Source organism: Pterocles gutturalis, unplaced genomic scaffold, assembly GCF_000699245.1.
Source record: "Pterocles gutturalis isolate BGI_N339 unplaced genomic scaffold, ASM69924v1 scaffold18385, whole genome shotgun sequence".
In the NCBI taxonomy this organism is placed as follows: Eukaryota; Metazoa; Chordata; class Aves; order Pterocliformes; family Pteroclidae; genus Pterocles; species Pterocles gutturalis.
Genome location: NW_010146227.1, coordinates 28,661 through 45,923, shown reverse-complemented (window position 1 = coordinate 45,923; position 17,263 = coordinate 28,661). Strand labels below are relative to the sequence as shown.

Below are 17,263 nucleotides of genomic sequence, written 5' to 3'. Positions count from 1 at the left end.
AACAAATTCTAGAAGTTGCCAAAGCTCCTGCTGTGAGCCAGTTCTACACTCCCAGTTATTTTTGCATTCCTGAGGTCACTGTCTTCCCCAGCACCTCAGCTTCTTTCACCCAGAAAGTTCTGGGGATATTCTCATCATTACTTTTAGTCAGTTTTCACAAATGCTACTGCTCAGAATCAGCAGTAGATTCTGGTACCTGTGGTGACATTTAATGCATGCTCAGCTCTGTTGGAAACAGTTTGTAGCATGATACCTTAAGACAGTCTATCAAGTATTGCTCGTATTTGCTAATGCTGAGCAGCTGTGCACTCAGCTGAATATCTGTCAGTCCCTAGTGAAAGTTTCCTGTCTGATTTTTAAGCTCTGATTGGAAAATGTACCTTCCAAATAGCTTACTACTCAAAGGTTTTTGGCAAAATCTCAGCAATCTCTTGAGGGTCGTTAGACTCCACCTCATAAATTGATCTTGAAGCCAATTTATCTCCTACAACATCCTGCCATTTTAATATTTGCCTGTGGCTGCCTGAGTTCCTGCCTCCAAGTTTGATTTCACCGTTACATTCTTTTAATCAGACAAAAAGTCATTTTTTGGTTCAGGAACAACCAAAGAACTTGCAGAAAAAATCCTGATGAGGTCATCAGAGTTCACCTGAATGAAGGTAAGAGCCTCCCAAGGGCATCTTTAACACAGATTAAATGTCTAATTCTATGAGTCAGAATGTTGGGGGGAGGTTGGACCAGCATCAAACAAATGGAATAAGGAAGGAAGGAGTTAACTTGTCCCAAGTTAGTACTGGTTGAAACCTACAAATTGATTAACCCATGTTTCAGACAGTCTTCTGTGATATTTTAAATCCTAATTAATGTTATTCCTCTGAAGTAAAATGCAAAATCCACTGCTGTGTAACTGTCTCCTCACAGGTAGTGGAAATTTAAATTCTGTAGCCTCCATCCTTGGAGAGGTTTTCGAGACCAGACAGGATAAGACCCTGAGTAACCTGGTCTGGCCTCACAGCTGACCCTGCTTGGAGCAGGAAGTTGGATGAGGTGACTTCCTGAGGTCCCTTCCAACCTGAATTATCCTGTGATCCTGTAGCAAGTTTCATCTTTTCAGAACACTCATCTTGGAAATAAATGCATTTTTATAGCTGTTCTAAGATCAAATATTTAAGTGGTGGGGGGAAAAAAAATGCTGTATTGGGTTTGCAACACAAAGGAAAAAAGTTATTTTTGAAAGTACCCAAATTATGGATGGCCCTTTTTGGCTTCATTACACACCCATTTCCAAGCCTTTCTGGCAAAACACTGTTTAGCAGCAATGAAAGTTTCAAGGTCTTGCTTTTTTTCCTTCAAGTTCTCAGAGTGATTTTGGCACTATAATATTATGTGCCTTGAACCAAGAACAGGGAGGGAAGACAGTTAGGCTGGGCGTAGTACTCAGAAAACAGAAATTACATCTGTAATTAAATGAGCTACTTCTTAGAATAATAAAAAAAATCTAACCAAATCTTCAAACGGAAGCTGAAAGTGAAGATCGTGATGTGTCCCACTAATTTGCTTCTGTTCTTCCTCCTAAAGTCTCAAATGCCACAGCATGGCAGTGTTACATGCTTTTTCTCCTGGAAATAAGCTTGTACTCTCTGTGTATTAAACCCTGCTGTCAGTCTCTATGTGCTGATGTGCTGCTCATTTGTGCCTGTGTTTTGCAGCTGTTCTGTCTTATAGAGGTCTGATAGTTCATTCTGTTCTCCCTGAAAGTAAGCAAAATAAAATGTCAGAGCAGGCTGCTTGAAGTATTGGGGTTTTGCTCTAGTTTGTGACTCCTCGGAGTTGTTTGGGTTTTTTAATGCTGCATGGAGATTACTGCATCCCCTTTGGTGTCAGGATCTTGAAACAGAAACCCTGACTGAGGCAGAGCAACTCTAGCTGCCTGGGTGGGTTCATGTACCCATTTTGAATGAATAGTCCTAAGTGACTAGAAGAGAGGAAAGCCAGGAGCACTACTGTCCCTGTCCTTTGAAGTTGGCTCACTGGCTTTAAATACTTAATTTCTTCCTATCCGAGCAACACTGTTTTTTTTTTTTTCCTCTTTTGCATTTTGTATTGTTGTTTGCTCATCATGTCCCAAAGCTGGGTTAGTGGAGTGTTAAGGCTCTCCTTTAACTGTCCTAGCAACACCCATCAGAGTTTTCCCTTCTCCCCTTTATGTAGTGATGATGGGATGATTTACTGTAAAATAGAGAGCTGTACCTCAGGATGGACATGGTATTGCTTCTTATAACTTCCCCAATTGTTATCTGTATCTCCATAGGTGCCTGATCTCTACCAGCTAACACAGCCCTGAACAGATGCACAGCCAGGCCTGTGAGACACTGCAGGACATACCTTCACCTTGCAGCTGAAAAAGGGAAGTTTCCATTTGAGAAAGCACCTCCAGTTTATTGCCCTTCAGAAGTCAAGTGTATTGCAAAGTGCGAATGCTGCTCAGGTCAACCTCCTCCCCATGGGCAAGAGCCTATTTCTTTGTTTCAGAAGGCTTCTCTCTTCAGAAGACTCCATGAGGCAGAAAAGTTTCTGAATTAGTGAAAAGCCGATGAGGCAATAAGAAGTACTCACAGAGATCCGGGGAACTGAAATAACTGAGGGCTTTTTTGGAGGGATGTGGGGGTATTTGCCCTGAAACAGAAATTCAAACATGCTGGTTTAAGCTTAAGCAAAAAGTAAAACTGAGCGTGTATGTCTGATCTGTAAAATTTAATGTGCATACACATTGAGTTCTCCATGTGGTGTTATATACGTAGATCTATCTGTGTGTGTCCAAGTACATGTATGTATACGGAGCAGTATGTATACATACACACACAAATTCAAGCGACAGGGTACTGAAATCCAGCAGGTAAACTGAATGGAAACATGAAGTTACTCACTTGATATCAGCTGCTTTGATGGTTTCAGATTTTTAAATTTGTGTTGACAGGGCGCTCACCACTGGGTGGCATGTCTGACTCTGTGTATGTCAGGAAGCAGGGGGATGGCCAAGGAGCGTGTCCTGCTATGACTTTCCCAGAGAATGTCCCACTTGAGGTTTGTCCTGGCTTTGAGAATTGCAGATGGAGAGATCAGAAAGAAAAGAAATTTAATATATCAAGCCCCTAGTAAATATTCTCTCAGAAGGGAGTCGTTCTCATGCCCTTAACTCAGGTGAAGTATACGATCAGGGAGAACTTGCTGAAGTTCAGCTTTGCAATTGGAGACACCTGGAGAGACCTTTGCTTGGATGCTGAGGAGAAACCCAGAAGTCACCATCTGTACCAGGAGATCATCAGGATTCATTCCAGGACTGGAATTTCATGTCTGGGCTGTGGGATTCCATCCTTTCCTCCTGGATGTGAAGACCTAGCAAGGGCCTGGTCTCGGAGCAGGCTGAGTAGAGGATTCTGCGGGATGTCCTGGCTTTGGCATGGCCTTCACCTTTGTGCCGTGCTACTGGAGTGTATGCATATATGCACTTGTGTTGCCTTTCTTTTCTGTGCTGGCAGCTGTTGAATGTTGGTTTTTATGTTTAAGAAATATATATATTGAAGTGCCAAATAAATGTTAAAGTGTCTGGAATTGTCTGCTCCCTTCCCTTGGCCTCTCTTCTGTTGTGTGCAGCAGTAGCTGCGTGTCTCTTCTTTGTGTCCGTTGGAGTTCAGGAGGATTCACAGCAATGACAGCAACTGTGTCAAAGACTAGATTGCTGAGTAATTACTTCTGAAAATATGGTTCTGTGACCCTAGGCCACGTGTAAGGAAGAGGTCATCGGAGCAGTTGAGAAATTTCACAGACACATGAAGACTGCTGTTGCCAAAACCTAGACATTAAGCACAGAGATACTTGCATGTTGTCAGCAGTCTACTGTCCGTGTATTCCAAACCTAGAAACCAAGGAGACTAACTCTTGTGAATAGAGAAAAAGCTCACTGCATCTACTTCTCTCACCAACGAATGAAAGTAGGCAGTGGTTTTGTGAAAAGGACTGCACATTTTAATTCCTTTGTGGCTAAAGTGCTCTGCTTCCTCCTGGAGCTGCTCCACTTAAGCCAGCTGCACTTGCAGCATTTATCTCTGTGAACCATTCATTCTTGTTTCAAGGAAAGCATACAGCAGTAGATGACATTTGTTCAAATCCATCCTTTTTGTAGCAGAGCTTGCTTAGTCTTCTTGGATGGCCTAAACTATCCTAAGCTGAATAAATTCTGTGCACAAGGAGTAATTTTTGGTTTGAAGTTAGGACTTGTCATTAGTCTTTCTAAGTCACATTCTCCTATACTGTCCTATACTTGCTGCTGCAAGTTTAAGCTCTTACTGTTCTGCTTCTCTATTAAGAAACCCATATGTGTACATATACATGCATCCTCTTATCATACAGATTTTTCTCTGTAAAAATGGAAGGTACTCACAAAGTTTCGTTAACTACTCGTAGTTTGTTTTAGTTGAAGCAAATAGGTCTCAGCACTATTCTTTCTACCTTTCATGCCAAGGATTGTAGCATGAGAAGCTTCAGTTTTCTGATGTGACTGTGTTTAATCCAGGAGGTTGTTTCAGGGTGCATTAGAAGCCTATTACAAATATACAGACTTAAGATTACAGGAAGCATCCTAACAAAATTGGAACCGGTAGTAGCTCCAGCACTTGAATCTTCATAATTACTGTATACAATGACAGAATAATGGCATGTGATTTCTCAATGGACTTTTCTGTGGCACAGTATAGGGGCTGGTCTAGTTACCCTATTTAACATGTTTTCATCCTTTTGCAATCAAAGGTTAGACTAAGGAGACCAGTCTGTGAGTTTTGAGCTGTTTTCAGAGTTAAATCCTAACAAGTGAAGTGATGGCTGCCTAGAGCGTACCTCTGGCTTGCTTTATTCCTTTTGTAGTCTGATAATACTCCACAAACCCTGTGCATACCCTTGTTACCTGACAGAACTCTTGCCTGTGAGCTATTTAATTCTTGAAAGTGTAATCGATTGCATTGGGTGGCTTGATATCTTGTGGCGGAAATCTATCCTTCCTCCATACTCTGCTAGAAGCAGGACTGCTTTAGCTTTTGTGGTTTTGTATAACCAAAGTGCAGATGCTATCACGTTTAGATATGTTGTTTATACTTTATGAAGCCACAGAAGAAAAAGTGAAGGGTAGAACTTAAAGTTAGTCATCAAAACACTGGCTCCCTCTGAGCTCAGTGAACCTTATCCAGTCGGCCTTTCCTCCTTATTGGATTAAAGGGAGAATGGAACTGAAATGGCTTTTTCTTTAGCCATCTGCCTCTGCAGGCTCCTCTGACACACAAGGAGCTTGAATGAATTAGCAAAGAAATAATGAATGTCTGCTTAAAGACAGCACCTCTTTAAGCTGTGCCAAAAATAGAAACTTGAGTCTCTCTTATTCATTGACACCCTTTAGCCCCTTGCATTTTGTAGACTGTGATGCCAAAAGGGAAAGAAGAAGACTCTGACTTCTATTTTTAGCTCAGCAGAAGTTGTTCAACCTCATAGATGCTTTCTGAATGGAGTTCTCCAGCCTTCTTATGAAATAATTTCTGGTTTTGTGTTCATGTAGCTCTTGGTGCGTACTATACTTAAAAGTAAGGAAGAGTGGTGATCAGAACCTGTAGATCAGCATGCATTTCTTAAGCAGCTAGGAGATCAGGAAAGTAAGGTATAAATACTCCCTTCTTATGTGACTATACTTTGTTATCTGATTACAACTTTCCTAAACTAAAGCTAGGTAATTGCACTTGAAGTCTACCTGAGAGCTCCCGGGTAAGTAAAGTGTCAGTGCTGAGCAATGTCAGCCAGATCCATAAAACGCATGACTAGAAGCAACACTGTACAATTACATTTGCTGTTTAACATAGCTGGGACTTTCCTGTACTAATTCCTATAAGTCCAGCACCTAATTTTTACTTTCAATTTCTTTTTGATTGAGTAACTTAATGATCTTTCCTGTTAAACTTATGAGCCTTATTTCTGTTTTGGGTTCATCTATCTTTGTTCCAGCCATTGAATTTTGGTATTTGTGTGTCTGCTAGGATGAAACACTCAACAGTTTTATTCCCGATATAGTTGCTTGTGGATTGTGATTGAGGGTTTACTTGCTCAGCAGATGTTCTTGTTGATAAGCTGTAAGAGTTTAGTTTCCAAGGTTTTTCATTATGAAGTACATTTTCTAGTTTAATTTTTATGGCTCTTATGTGAATCCTGTTGAATTACTTATTTTATTTTCAATTATGGCATTTCAACTGGTAACAATTATTCCAGTAGTGGTCACACTAATTAAAAACATAGGGTGTAAAATAACATCTCTCTCTTTGGTTACTTTCCTCATAATACACTGAGGACCACAGTAGCCCCTTGGCCCTTGTGCTGTATTGAAAGCCATCTTCAGGTATCGATGATTGCTCACAAGTCTCATCAAACTGTTTTTTTCTATGATAATCCTCCTGTGTGAGGATGGGCAATGAGGATGATATGGTTAACAATGCGGAAAAGTTTGTTAGACTCAGTGGTTTAATGTTTGCCAGGCACTCTAGAAGAGAACATGAACGTTCTAATGAGCAGTCCGTGTTTGGGGCATTACAATAAAAAATGTGCGTCGTTGGATTTGCCTTACTACACAGAAAGACCTTTAATCTCTGCTTCTGCTTCCTATTGCCCCTGACTTTGATCCGGTTTCTACTTTGCAGGGTAACAGCTGACGAGGTGGAATCTCTAGAGGCAGATACAACCAACCGCTGGCAAGGAGTCTGCATTAGCAGAGCATCTCCTACGCCGTCAGAATCTGCAGCCACTGTGAAGTCGCTGATAAAATCATTTGACTTAGGATGCTCAGGTATTTGAACACTGTATTTTGTAGTAAAAGAATTTTCTAGCAGCGAGCAGGTAATTTTTGCCATTATGTGCTGCTGCTTGCTTCTTAATGGATGTTTTCTGTCAGTGCTTGGTGCATATATCTATGAAATGTCTCCATGCTAGTGGTTCAGTGTTCTGACAAGAAGGAGATAGTTTGGTTTGAAATGCAAATATTTCCATATTTTTTCCTTGCAGGTAGCACTGGACAAAATATTGCAGTTCACAAGGTCCCCAGGAGCCCTCTGAGTGGAATTCCAGTGAGAACAGCCCCAGCAGCTGCTGTTTCCCCCATGCAGGTACAAGGAGCTCTTGCCAGCCTTGCAGTTTTCAAATGAGTAGATGCAGTGTTTGGTACAGCATGACATAGCTTCAACATGCCAGCATGCATATGTTGACAAGGGGAAGGGGAAACTCATCTGTTTATTTGCTGTGAAACATCAAATGCTGTAATACTAACAAAGAGGATCAAAGTGAGTTTGTCTTTGACTTCAACTCAGAGGTCTCAGTGGACGGATGTGAGCTCTCTGGAATACAATTCTGAACTTTAATCAGAAAAAAAAACCCTAAAAATAGGTTTCGATTATTGGGAGTGACTTAGAAGAAACATCAGACTAAACTAGGTGGCTGGCATGTGAGCTGAGAGACGTGGGGTAGTAAGTTTCTGAGATGTATGCTCCCAGTTATCCAGTAAGTTCATATAGTGCTGAATGAAGAGCTCTTAGAATTTGATTTTTTTTCCTACTGAAGCGTAGCTGCTCTGGAATGTAGTAGTACTTATGTCACTGCACCAGTTAGTTAACTTTCTGTTAGCAGTTTTGAAAACTGTGCTGCACTGTTATTGGAGATAGTGCTTTTGTGAACGCTGGAGAAGCAAATGCACTGTGTTTACTGATTTCCATATATGCTGAAGGTGGTGGCATGTGATCAGACTACTAACTTTTCCAGGCTAGAGAAGCCGCTGTAGCTTTTTTTGACTGGGTGGTCACTGGACTTTTACAGGAGGATGTTCCCCTTTGAATCTGGGTAAAAAACAGTTACGAGGTGAGGGTGTTTAGGTGCATGTTCTGAAGAATGAGATGACTTTGAAAGACTACTTAACAAATTTGTGAGGACATTTCCTTCAAAGAATCATCAAAGGAAGTTTAAAGAATTGGATTAAACAGAGGTCTGGGAACCTTCTATTAATGCCTGATTGAGGGGCTATAATGCTGAAAGCTGGTGCTGGGGCTGCAAAGACAAGAATGCTTCTGACATGATTTGGTGTGCTGGGGGCAGAGGCAGGGTTAGCAACAGGCGTTCTTTGTGTTTGTGGCACTAGATTGTGTTTGGCAAGAGAAAAAAAAGTGCAAATAGAAACGTGAAATAGTTCAAGAAACAATACATTACCAGCTAAAAATATTGTCTTGGCAAGAGAAAAAAAAGTGCAAATAGAAATGTGAAATAGTTCAAGAAATGATACATTACCAGCTAAAAATATTGTCCTTTTGTCCTTTTATTTTTCACAACCATTTATATAGCTCTAGATGCAGCTGATACCTTGACTAAAAGCTTCTGTATCCCCCAACCTGCTTTGTGATTTTGAGATAACAGAAACCTTATTTCTGCTTGCCTATTTTAAGCGTGATGGCTAGTATTTTTTTACTTATCTTTTGTACGTTTGTTTGTTTCAAAGAGACATTCTGTTTATAATAATGCCAAGCCAGCCAGCAAGGGTGTTGCCAGACACGCAGACCTTTCAGACCTTCCTCTTGCAGGTAAGTTGCCATAAATGTACAAATATTGCCTCTTTTTACTAGCAAAAGCTTGTCATTAACTGTTGGCCTCTGCCTGGGCCATTTTTCCTCTTCGTGTATGGTAAAAGGAAATATGAAAAAGTGACTTCAGAGTCTTTGTTTTATGAAGCTTACTAATTTTGTTGTGTTTCCATTCCCTTCTTGATCATAGCCTTAAAAAACTAAAAAAAAAATAGCTGATTTATTATGGTTTGCCAACACAAACTTGCCTTCTTTATTCCAAAGTATCCATGGCACCTCTCTAATCCATGCTGTGGAACTGGAGAGGGTTGGATTTTGTTCAGCATGTATGTATCTGGAACAAGTCCAAAGCACTGTCTTTTGAGGTTGTATTTGTTTTTAAATTGAGCTTCATGTGAAATACATCAAACATTTCAGATACCAATGTGACTGTTTTAGGAGCAGTCGTATTTGGGCTTGAAATAGTTTGTTTTGAGAGTTCTCAAGAGATGTGTTTGTTTTTATTTCACACTTTGCTTTTGTTCTCTTGTCATTTAATATTCTTTTCTACTAGTGTTTGTTTCCCATTTTCTCTAGGGCCCTTTATTTTGATTATCTAGTCCTGAATGTGGTTGTTGCATTGGAATCAAAGCTAATAACAACAAATTATTGAAATTTTAAGGACAGATGAAATACTATATTCCTCTAGTGAAACCTCAGTGAAATGGCCAAGGGACAAGGGACAAAAAAAAAAAAAAGTTCCTCTAGTGAAACCTCAGTGAAATGGCCGAGGGACAAAAAAAAAAAATCAGTCTACTTCATTGGTAGACTGAATTTTCTGCAATAGTTTGCTAGTACAGGAGACAAATCAGAACGTGTCTTCATTTTTAGACTCTTCAGATAATCTGCTAAACTTCCCCTTCCATCACTCAAAGATGAAGTGATACTGGATCTGAACAAACAGGTTATAGAGAGATGGCAGCATAAACAAATAGCATCTTGTCCATGCTACTGGCTTCTCCTGCAGGAGTAAGTGCTAAGCAAGCAAAAGTTACCAGTGGAATAGACTTTACTTATTTGTATCAGTTGGTTTCTAGAAAATGTCTTGCATGAGAGTATACAACGATCCTAAACAGAACATAAGACCTTTTTAATCTCTACCAGTTTACTGAAGAGTGAAGTAATCTGTCAACTGTGTAATAAATGCCAAACCTTAATAATAAATATCCCACTTTGGGCCACAGATAATTACTGTTATTACCCGTAGACAATTGTTCTGTGAAAATCTGTTGAAATCAACTGCTACTTTATTAGCCATTGTGTGGTAAAAATTTATGGTTTCTTATCTAACAAGTTCCTGTATTTACAGCTTCTCTTTGTACCTGGATTTAATTTAGTTCCAATAATCCATAGCAAAGGCTTACTCACTGTAAAGTTGTAATAGCTCTGGTTCCAATCTAAATAATCCTAGAAGGCAGTTGATCCAAGCCCTATGCAAACAACACTGAATTAAAAAATATCCCCAAGGACATTCAGAGTGAAGTAGCCTCCATAATAATAATCTTCTGGCTGATTCTGTCTGACCAGTATCACTGCAGGGTTCTGGGATGTCCTTGATATGACCCAAATGTTGTATCGTTGGAGAGGAGAATGGATTACTTCACAGAGAGAGCTGGTCTTTGGTTAGGATCTTTGTAGTTAGAATCAGAGGTTTCCTGGTTCTGTCCTGGAGTTTCTAGCAGCCAGAAATAAGCCAAAGGAAGTATATTACTCATGCAAGTGAGACTCAGAAGTACAAAACTGGGTACTGTTAACTTGCACTACTTTATGAGCTACTGTATAATCCAAGCAAGTAACCACAAAGCTTCTTTAAATAGTGCAAATAGAATGGGATTTTCCTTAATCGTGCATATTTTTCATACAATTATTATTCTTTTTCTGAATGAGTCCCAATATGCCCTCATCTTCTCTCTCTTTTCTTTATAGCTAGATGCTTCCAATAGCCTTTATACCTCCTCCTTCATTTTTCTGTACTATGCGTGAATGCATCCTGGATGAATGGCACAGCACTTCCTAATTAGACCATGCCATTAGCCAGTCCAATTATGTTAATGACAATTTAAGAGTGCTTTTTTTTTTTGCTATCCTTATAACTTCTTCATAATGTTCAGATTTTGTTTATTGCTATGCCTTTTGCAGTAGATCTGTTTCTCTAGGGAGAATATTCTTAAGTTTAAAATCGTCTCAAGAGTCATTCATTGGTTGCGTGTCTGATCGGTGTGGCTTTTGAAATTTGAGGCAATTCCCCATAAATCCAACGTAATGAGGAACTAGAAGAGTCACACACATTTGGAATATATAGTGGAAAACCAACAAAAAGACTTTTAATATGCTGTGTGCTCTTTCTTGTTTGTTGTGGATTCATGGTGCACACAAAGAAAGGGACAGGTGAGCGGAAGGAAGGATGGGGAGATAATTTGATTTTTTTTATGATCTCTTTGGCTTCTTTTCGAAAACCTATCAACACTGGATACTATGGCCACTAATTTTGTTGATTTTATTTTATGTTTATATATATATACACACATATGTATATCATAAAATATATGAAAATACGTAGCATATAATAAAAATACAGATGCATCTGCTATGAATATAATGAGGCTTTCCTAAGTTCTGTCAGATAGGATGCCAAGCCTTACGCGATAAGTGCCTTTTGCTGCTGCCCAGAGCTAGGCTGTATTCAGGAGACAAGAGGCTTTTTTGTTACAAGTCTCCTAATGGCAGAAAATAAATTATTGTGCTAGGGCTGGTCAGTCATCTGGTGAAGATATCTGGTGATCAGCTTTTGAACCTTTAAGACTGTAGATTTTGGTATTTCCCCTCATTCACCTGAGGCCCCTACCCCCCAGCAGGAGTATCAATCACAGGAAACCAGGCAGTCTGTACTGTTGAAATCATCAAAGCCATTCCTTGTTATGATCACCTCTAATCTGCTCAAGGTTTCCTAGCCCCATGTGTGTTTAATGAACAAATGAGTACATTTGTTTAGAATCAAAACAACAGACTACATATTGTGTGCTGGGTGGCAGGACAGTGATTAATCAAATTCCTCAGACTGTGAACTGACAGCTTTTTTTTTTAATTCCCACAGATCTTCTGAAGGGGAGAAATGAAGAGCTGAAACCAGACCATTACCTCCGTAAAAGCCCCTCCCTGGAATCCCTGAGCAAACCCCCTATGGCCTTCAGCAGCAGAATGCTTGCCTCTACCCCCAGCAGCTTGAAACCCCAAAGCAAACTCAGGTACCTGGGAAAAACAGTGCCCTGGAAAGACTGACAGCATTACCTGGCACCAAGATGAATGTTTTAGTCTGGTGGATGCCTGTTTCCAGTGGAAACTCTGCTGGCTAGCCTGTCCAGTTCAGAATTACCAGGCTGTGTCCGATCCAGATAGCAAAATTCAGATGATAATAACTACAATTATCTGTAAGATGAGCAATCATGAGAAAATAAGGATAGCAAGCTTTCAGGAGCTACTAAGTAGTATACAAGAATTCCATCACGTGTGAGAGTGGTCAACCCTCATCATCTTATGTAGCTTTGCATGTCACGGTAGGTTAAAAACTAAAAGCTTTGAGGTCTAAGGGAAAGCTAGGCACATAATTTTCTTCTGTCTTGAGAAAAACATACATATTTTCCTCTGATCTCCACCATTATTTCCAACAGTAGGCTGTAGGGTGGAGACAAGTGTTTTTATTATTGGCTTTTAACTGTCCTCTAGGCCTTGACTGCAATGCAGCTTCCAGAATTTTCAGTTTATTCAAGCATTCATTCTGCAGCAGCTCAGTTGGATGTGATTTTGCTGTTATGGATTCTTTAGATAGTTTCTTTCAATTGTACACCCTAAATCCTAGTTTTCAAAGAGGTTACTTGGAAATTTAATAAGTAAAGCTGAAGAAAATAATAGCAGAAATGCCATCAAATATCCATAGGCTGGTTTGTTTTTTTTTTTCCAGCTCTTTTTATGCAGTGATACCAAGTGCATTTGTCTTGTCTACAGGCAAACATAGAATGCATGCTGTGAAAGCTATTACAGTTTGGCTTCTGTTTAGGTTTTCTGCTGCCATTCTGCTTTGTCATATGGATATTATTTACACACTGGTAAAAAATAAGGGACTTCAAGCGTATTTATCTTCTTCTCCCTTATGCTTCACTGGATTAGTGTGGAGAGAAAGGACCCACTGGCAGCCCTGGCTCGGGAGTATGGTGGTTCGAAAAGGAATGCTCTGTTGAAATGGTGCCAAAAGAAGACTGAAGGTTACCAGGTAAGGAAATGGAAACCTCTGTGTGTTCAGTAAGCAATGTGACTTAAAGAAATGTGTGTATTTCAGTCTGCTGATCTTTGCATGTTTACTTCTACTTGGTGCTTCCATCCTCTTCCTTCAGATTTCTTTAACACCACAGTCCCCAATATCACGTTGTCATAAATAATTCATATACAAAACCAAAAATATTTGCTGTATCAAAGGCTGCTGATGGTGAGAAACAGAGCGCACATGCACAGCAGCTTCAAATTGGCATCCATTTTGGAAGCTGCATTCTAGTATTTTTTCTACAGGCTTCTATGGGCAGTGTGCTATTGTGAGTTTTTTCACTGGTCATTCCTGTAAAACCAAAGAAATATTTGTGTGGCCTTGACCAAGTGAAGTTTGAAGCTTGAGGCCCCACTTTTTCTAGTCAGCTGCAGTTTAACAGAATTTTACAAAGCAAGTTTTGACTGCTTGACAGCATCTGATTTATTTGCAGCGTGATTTTCACTGTTAAACAGGCGTGATGGTTTGTCCAGTTCTTGCACGGCCATTGCTGTGCTTAGCAAGCTCTGGCTAGTGTGTGTATGCAGTTAAGTGAGGCCTTTGGTTCTGCTTGTGTAACTGAGCTGTAGAAAGCAGTTGTAAACAACAGTTCATCCTGTGATATATGCTGGGTGTGCAGGATAGTCTTGGTTTGATATAATGTTGAGATTTTTCTTAAGAATAATATTGTTTGTTACTTAGAGCAGAAGTCAAAGCAGTTATCACCACATGGTATGCACCCTGGAGCAAGAGTCCATCTTTTAAAGTAAATAATAAAGTATTTTTTTTTCTTCACAACCAGCTCTTTATGAAGCATTAGCTGCAGGGGACAGGAGTTTGGAAGACAGTAGCTTTCCCTTTAACTAAACTGATCTATAAATGTTTTAAGAGTAATTTCTTAGCGCTGGCATATTCATCTGGCTTGCACAAATTTCGCAGAAGGACAGGTATCAGAGAAAGCTCTTGACTTGAGACACACCTTAGAATAAAGCCAGGGTTAGCATTTAGCCTCCAGTCCTGGCATACTGCCTAGAAGGCTACAGCACTGTCCTCTGAAGTTGTATGCTCTGTACTGTGTTGGTTTATTTTACATCTTATCTACTAAAATTCTCCTGATCCTGGATTTGAAGGTGTGGGGGAATATTCCCATCCAGTCCTCAGAAAACGGTTAATGAAATACAACTTTTCCAAGTCTAGCTTCTGTTAAGCCAGCAAGCCTATCTCTGGAGCAACACTTTCTCCCAACAGCGTTGTCCTTTTTGGTTTCAAATGGCACATATGGTGAGCTTCCTTAAAACAGTCTGACTCTGAGTTCACTGTTAGAAGTGTTCTGAGAATCACCCTGTAGATTTCTTTCTCTGATTATAGCCAAGTTGGACTAAATTTATTGCTTTTAGAAATTATTATGTGGCTTTGCAAATACAGACGCCTGTCCTGATCCTGTATGTACCAGACTGGCACCAAGAGTGACAAATATTCCCTCCGTGATAGAATAGGAGTTTTGTTTTTCTATGCTGAACCCAAGTAGTGGAGCTAGATGTGTATTGGATAGCAGGCCACCCAGGAGGTATGCAAGGCAATCCGGGTCTATTTGTTTTTCATTTTAGTATTAGTCCCTGGAGGAAAGTATGTCCGTGCTTCAGAGGACAGGGGAGGTCTTTGCTTTATATATGGCTGCTGGAGTGTCATTGCTACGTGAGTGTCCAGATGATGTTTCAGAAAAGGCTTTGGTTTTTTGGTTCCTGCTCTGATGATGGCTGTCCTCTGTCATTACTCTTCCTAAAGCAGCAGAATGAGTTTTCAGCAGTTTTTGAGAACAAGCAGGTAAAGTTCTGACAAACACTGTGTAATCCAGGAGCATCTGAGGAGTTCAGACTGTGATGTGGTGGGGAGCCTGGTTACCAGAGTGTAAGATCTCAGGGCAGAAATTAAAGTCAGATGAACCAAAGGACAAACACTGGTTTGATTTATGGTGAGAGTCTTGCCCCTCTGTCTTCACTGCTTTGTTTAGAGGCATTATGTTTTGGACATTCTTCCTCAGATTCTCATTCCCATTGCGCCCTTTGTGGTGCATTCACCAACTCTTCTTGAACTTGCTTTTCCCAGACCCTTGCACTCTTACAATAAGGCTGATACTAAGCTCCACAGGGAGTTTTTATCATTCTTGAGTACAAAGAGCTGGAGTGGAGCAGGGAACATCATCCTCCTTCCTGCCTTAGCTGCTGCAATAGTGGGAATGAGGTAATGAACTCCACCACACGGAGCCCTGGTGATGTGCGTGACTTTTTTTCCATTCACCTCCATCTGTGAGGCGTCATCTGCGCAAATCCTGGTATACTCTGTCATGTTCTTTCTAACACAAAGCCCATAGCCACAGGTAACTTTGGATGCAAACTGTTTGCAGCTCTGTGAAACTGTGGAATGAGAGAAAAAAAGACTTGCTGCTTGGCTGCCTAACTTCTTTTTTCAGTGGCAAAACATACAGCCTTTGAGGTCTAGTAACAGTTCCTGATCTGAGCTGGTGAGGAATCTCTTTAAATTATGAAGATACAAGATTTCATTAAAGCATATGAGCAAAATGGATTAGAAAAACTAATACTCTCCATAGCAGCTACTACCCCTGTCCTGGATTCCCTGAGGAAAGCTGGATTAGTGACTTAGGACAGCATCTGGGGATGAAGACCTAGGGACCAGCACACAAGGCTCCACTTGTTAAATGCTTTAATCCATGCAAGGCTTATACTATAGATAGAAATTTACATCCTGCTCCTGCCGTATATCCTTGCATTGACTACAGTGGGAATATTCCCTGGCTCTGACCTTCAGCTTGCTCCCCAGGAGGCAATCTCATAAAACAAGAGAGGGACACTGGAGGGAGTTGAGAGAAGTGCAGCACAAGTTAATAGTGGCCTGGAGGGTTTTGTTTGTTTTTTAAAAAAAGAAATTGCATGAGTTTACAGTAACTGACCGGGAAACAGAAGAGCATCTATGTGTCTCTAATCTGCTATGTAATTTCTAAGATCTCTATTTTAAACAGTGATTTGATACCAAAAAGTATGTATGAACACTGAAAGAGTAATTATTTAGAGCATGAAAATAGAATCACTAGAATAAAAATGAAGTGAAAGTTCAGTTTAATGACTAGGAAGGAGAAAAGAATATGAAAGTGGGATTGCATAAACTGTGGCATGATAAATCGTATGATTTCAATTCAATAATTCAATGTCTAGATGAATGTTATCTGGCATTTTGCGCATCAATTTTGAATAAGTATGCAGGGGAAGTGCTAAAAAAAATCTTAGCAGTAAAAAGAATTGTAGTGAAATAAGGCTTTGGGCTTCAACTTCCTTGAGGAAAATCTCCAGCTTAAACAAAACAACTGTAATCTAATATATGCTTCCCTATAAGAATTGTGCACTGGAACGTGATCTCTTTTGCCAGACATACATAGACTGTTCCTTCTGCCTCTCTGAATTGGTTGACATCATGGTGTATAATGTAGGGTGATGAGATGACCAGACTTGAGAACTGCTTTTGTGGCTCTGGAACTCAATTACCACAAGTCCTTTAAACCACAAAGCCTGCTGAGAGTAAGTTATTTATGTTAAAATAGCTTTTTCTCTGTTGTCTTGTGGGTTTGGTTTTTTTCATCTATTTAAAAAGATTATACATCATAGCAACAGTGTAAAGTAGACGTTGGGTGCCTCTTTTCTAATAGGCTCTGTTCCCATGAGTCGTAACTCCTGGAAGCTGCTGAGAGTCATTCTTGTTGCATTATCACCTTCCATAATCATATCATTAGTGACTGTGGTGTTATTTAAGTGCCCTGGTTCTGTTTGCTCTCTGTGGAGACCACTTGTCAAGGGGCCAAACCCCTCTAGATTAAGTCTATTACTATCCACAGATGTATTGTGAAAACACGGAACATCAAGAGGCACTTAACCCGTGATCATTAGAACTGAGGCTTATTGTTTCTGCCACCTATACCCTCTCCAGAGAGGGGAGGAAATTGCTGCCCTGTTAATGAATATGGTTCACTTAAAAGAACTGTTCTCATGGTTTTTTCCAACCACTACGCATCCATCCTACCGCACAGAGGAACAGAGAATCTGAGACCGACTCTTTTCTCCAATGCACAGTCATGGTTATTCTTTTATCAAAGTTACATTTGGTTTAACAGGGCCCGTTTGGGATCCACTTGCTGAGGAACCCCAATCTTTTACAGTAAAGCTGTCTGTGCCGTTGTCTTAAGTAGAGGAATGCTAAATAGGAGGAGATGAGG

At 40.2% G+C, this 17,263-nt stretch overlaps 1 protein-coding gene across 1 annotated transcript in view; it reads left to right on the top strand.

Moving 5' to 3' along the window:
• Positions 1-17,263, top strand: part of SPECC1 (sperm antigen with calponin homology and coiled-coil domains 1) — a 70,011-nt gene that overhangs the window by 38,774 nt on the left and 13,974 nt on the right. Inside the window, exons 7-11 of the mRNA XM_010085669.1 lie at positions 6,737-6,874; positions 7,090-7,190; positions 8,567-8,648; positions 11,782-11,932; positions 12,852-12,954. Of these exons, the coding sequence (XP_010083971.1) occupies positions 6,737-6,874; positions 7,090-7,190; positions 8,567-8,648; positions 11,782-11,932; positions 12,852-12,954 (575 nt within the window). The remainder of the gene's footprint in view (positions 1-6,736; positions 6,875-7,089; positions 7,191-8,566; positions 8,649-11,781; positions 11,933-12,851; positions 12,955-17,263) is intronic.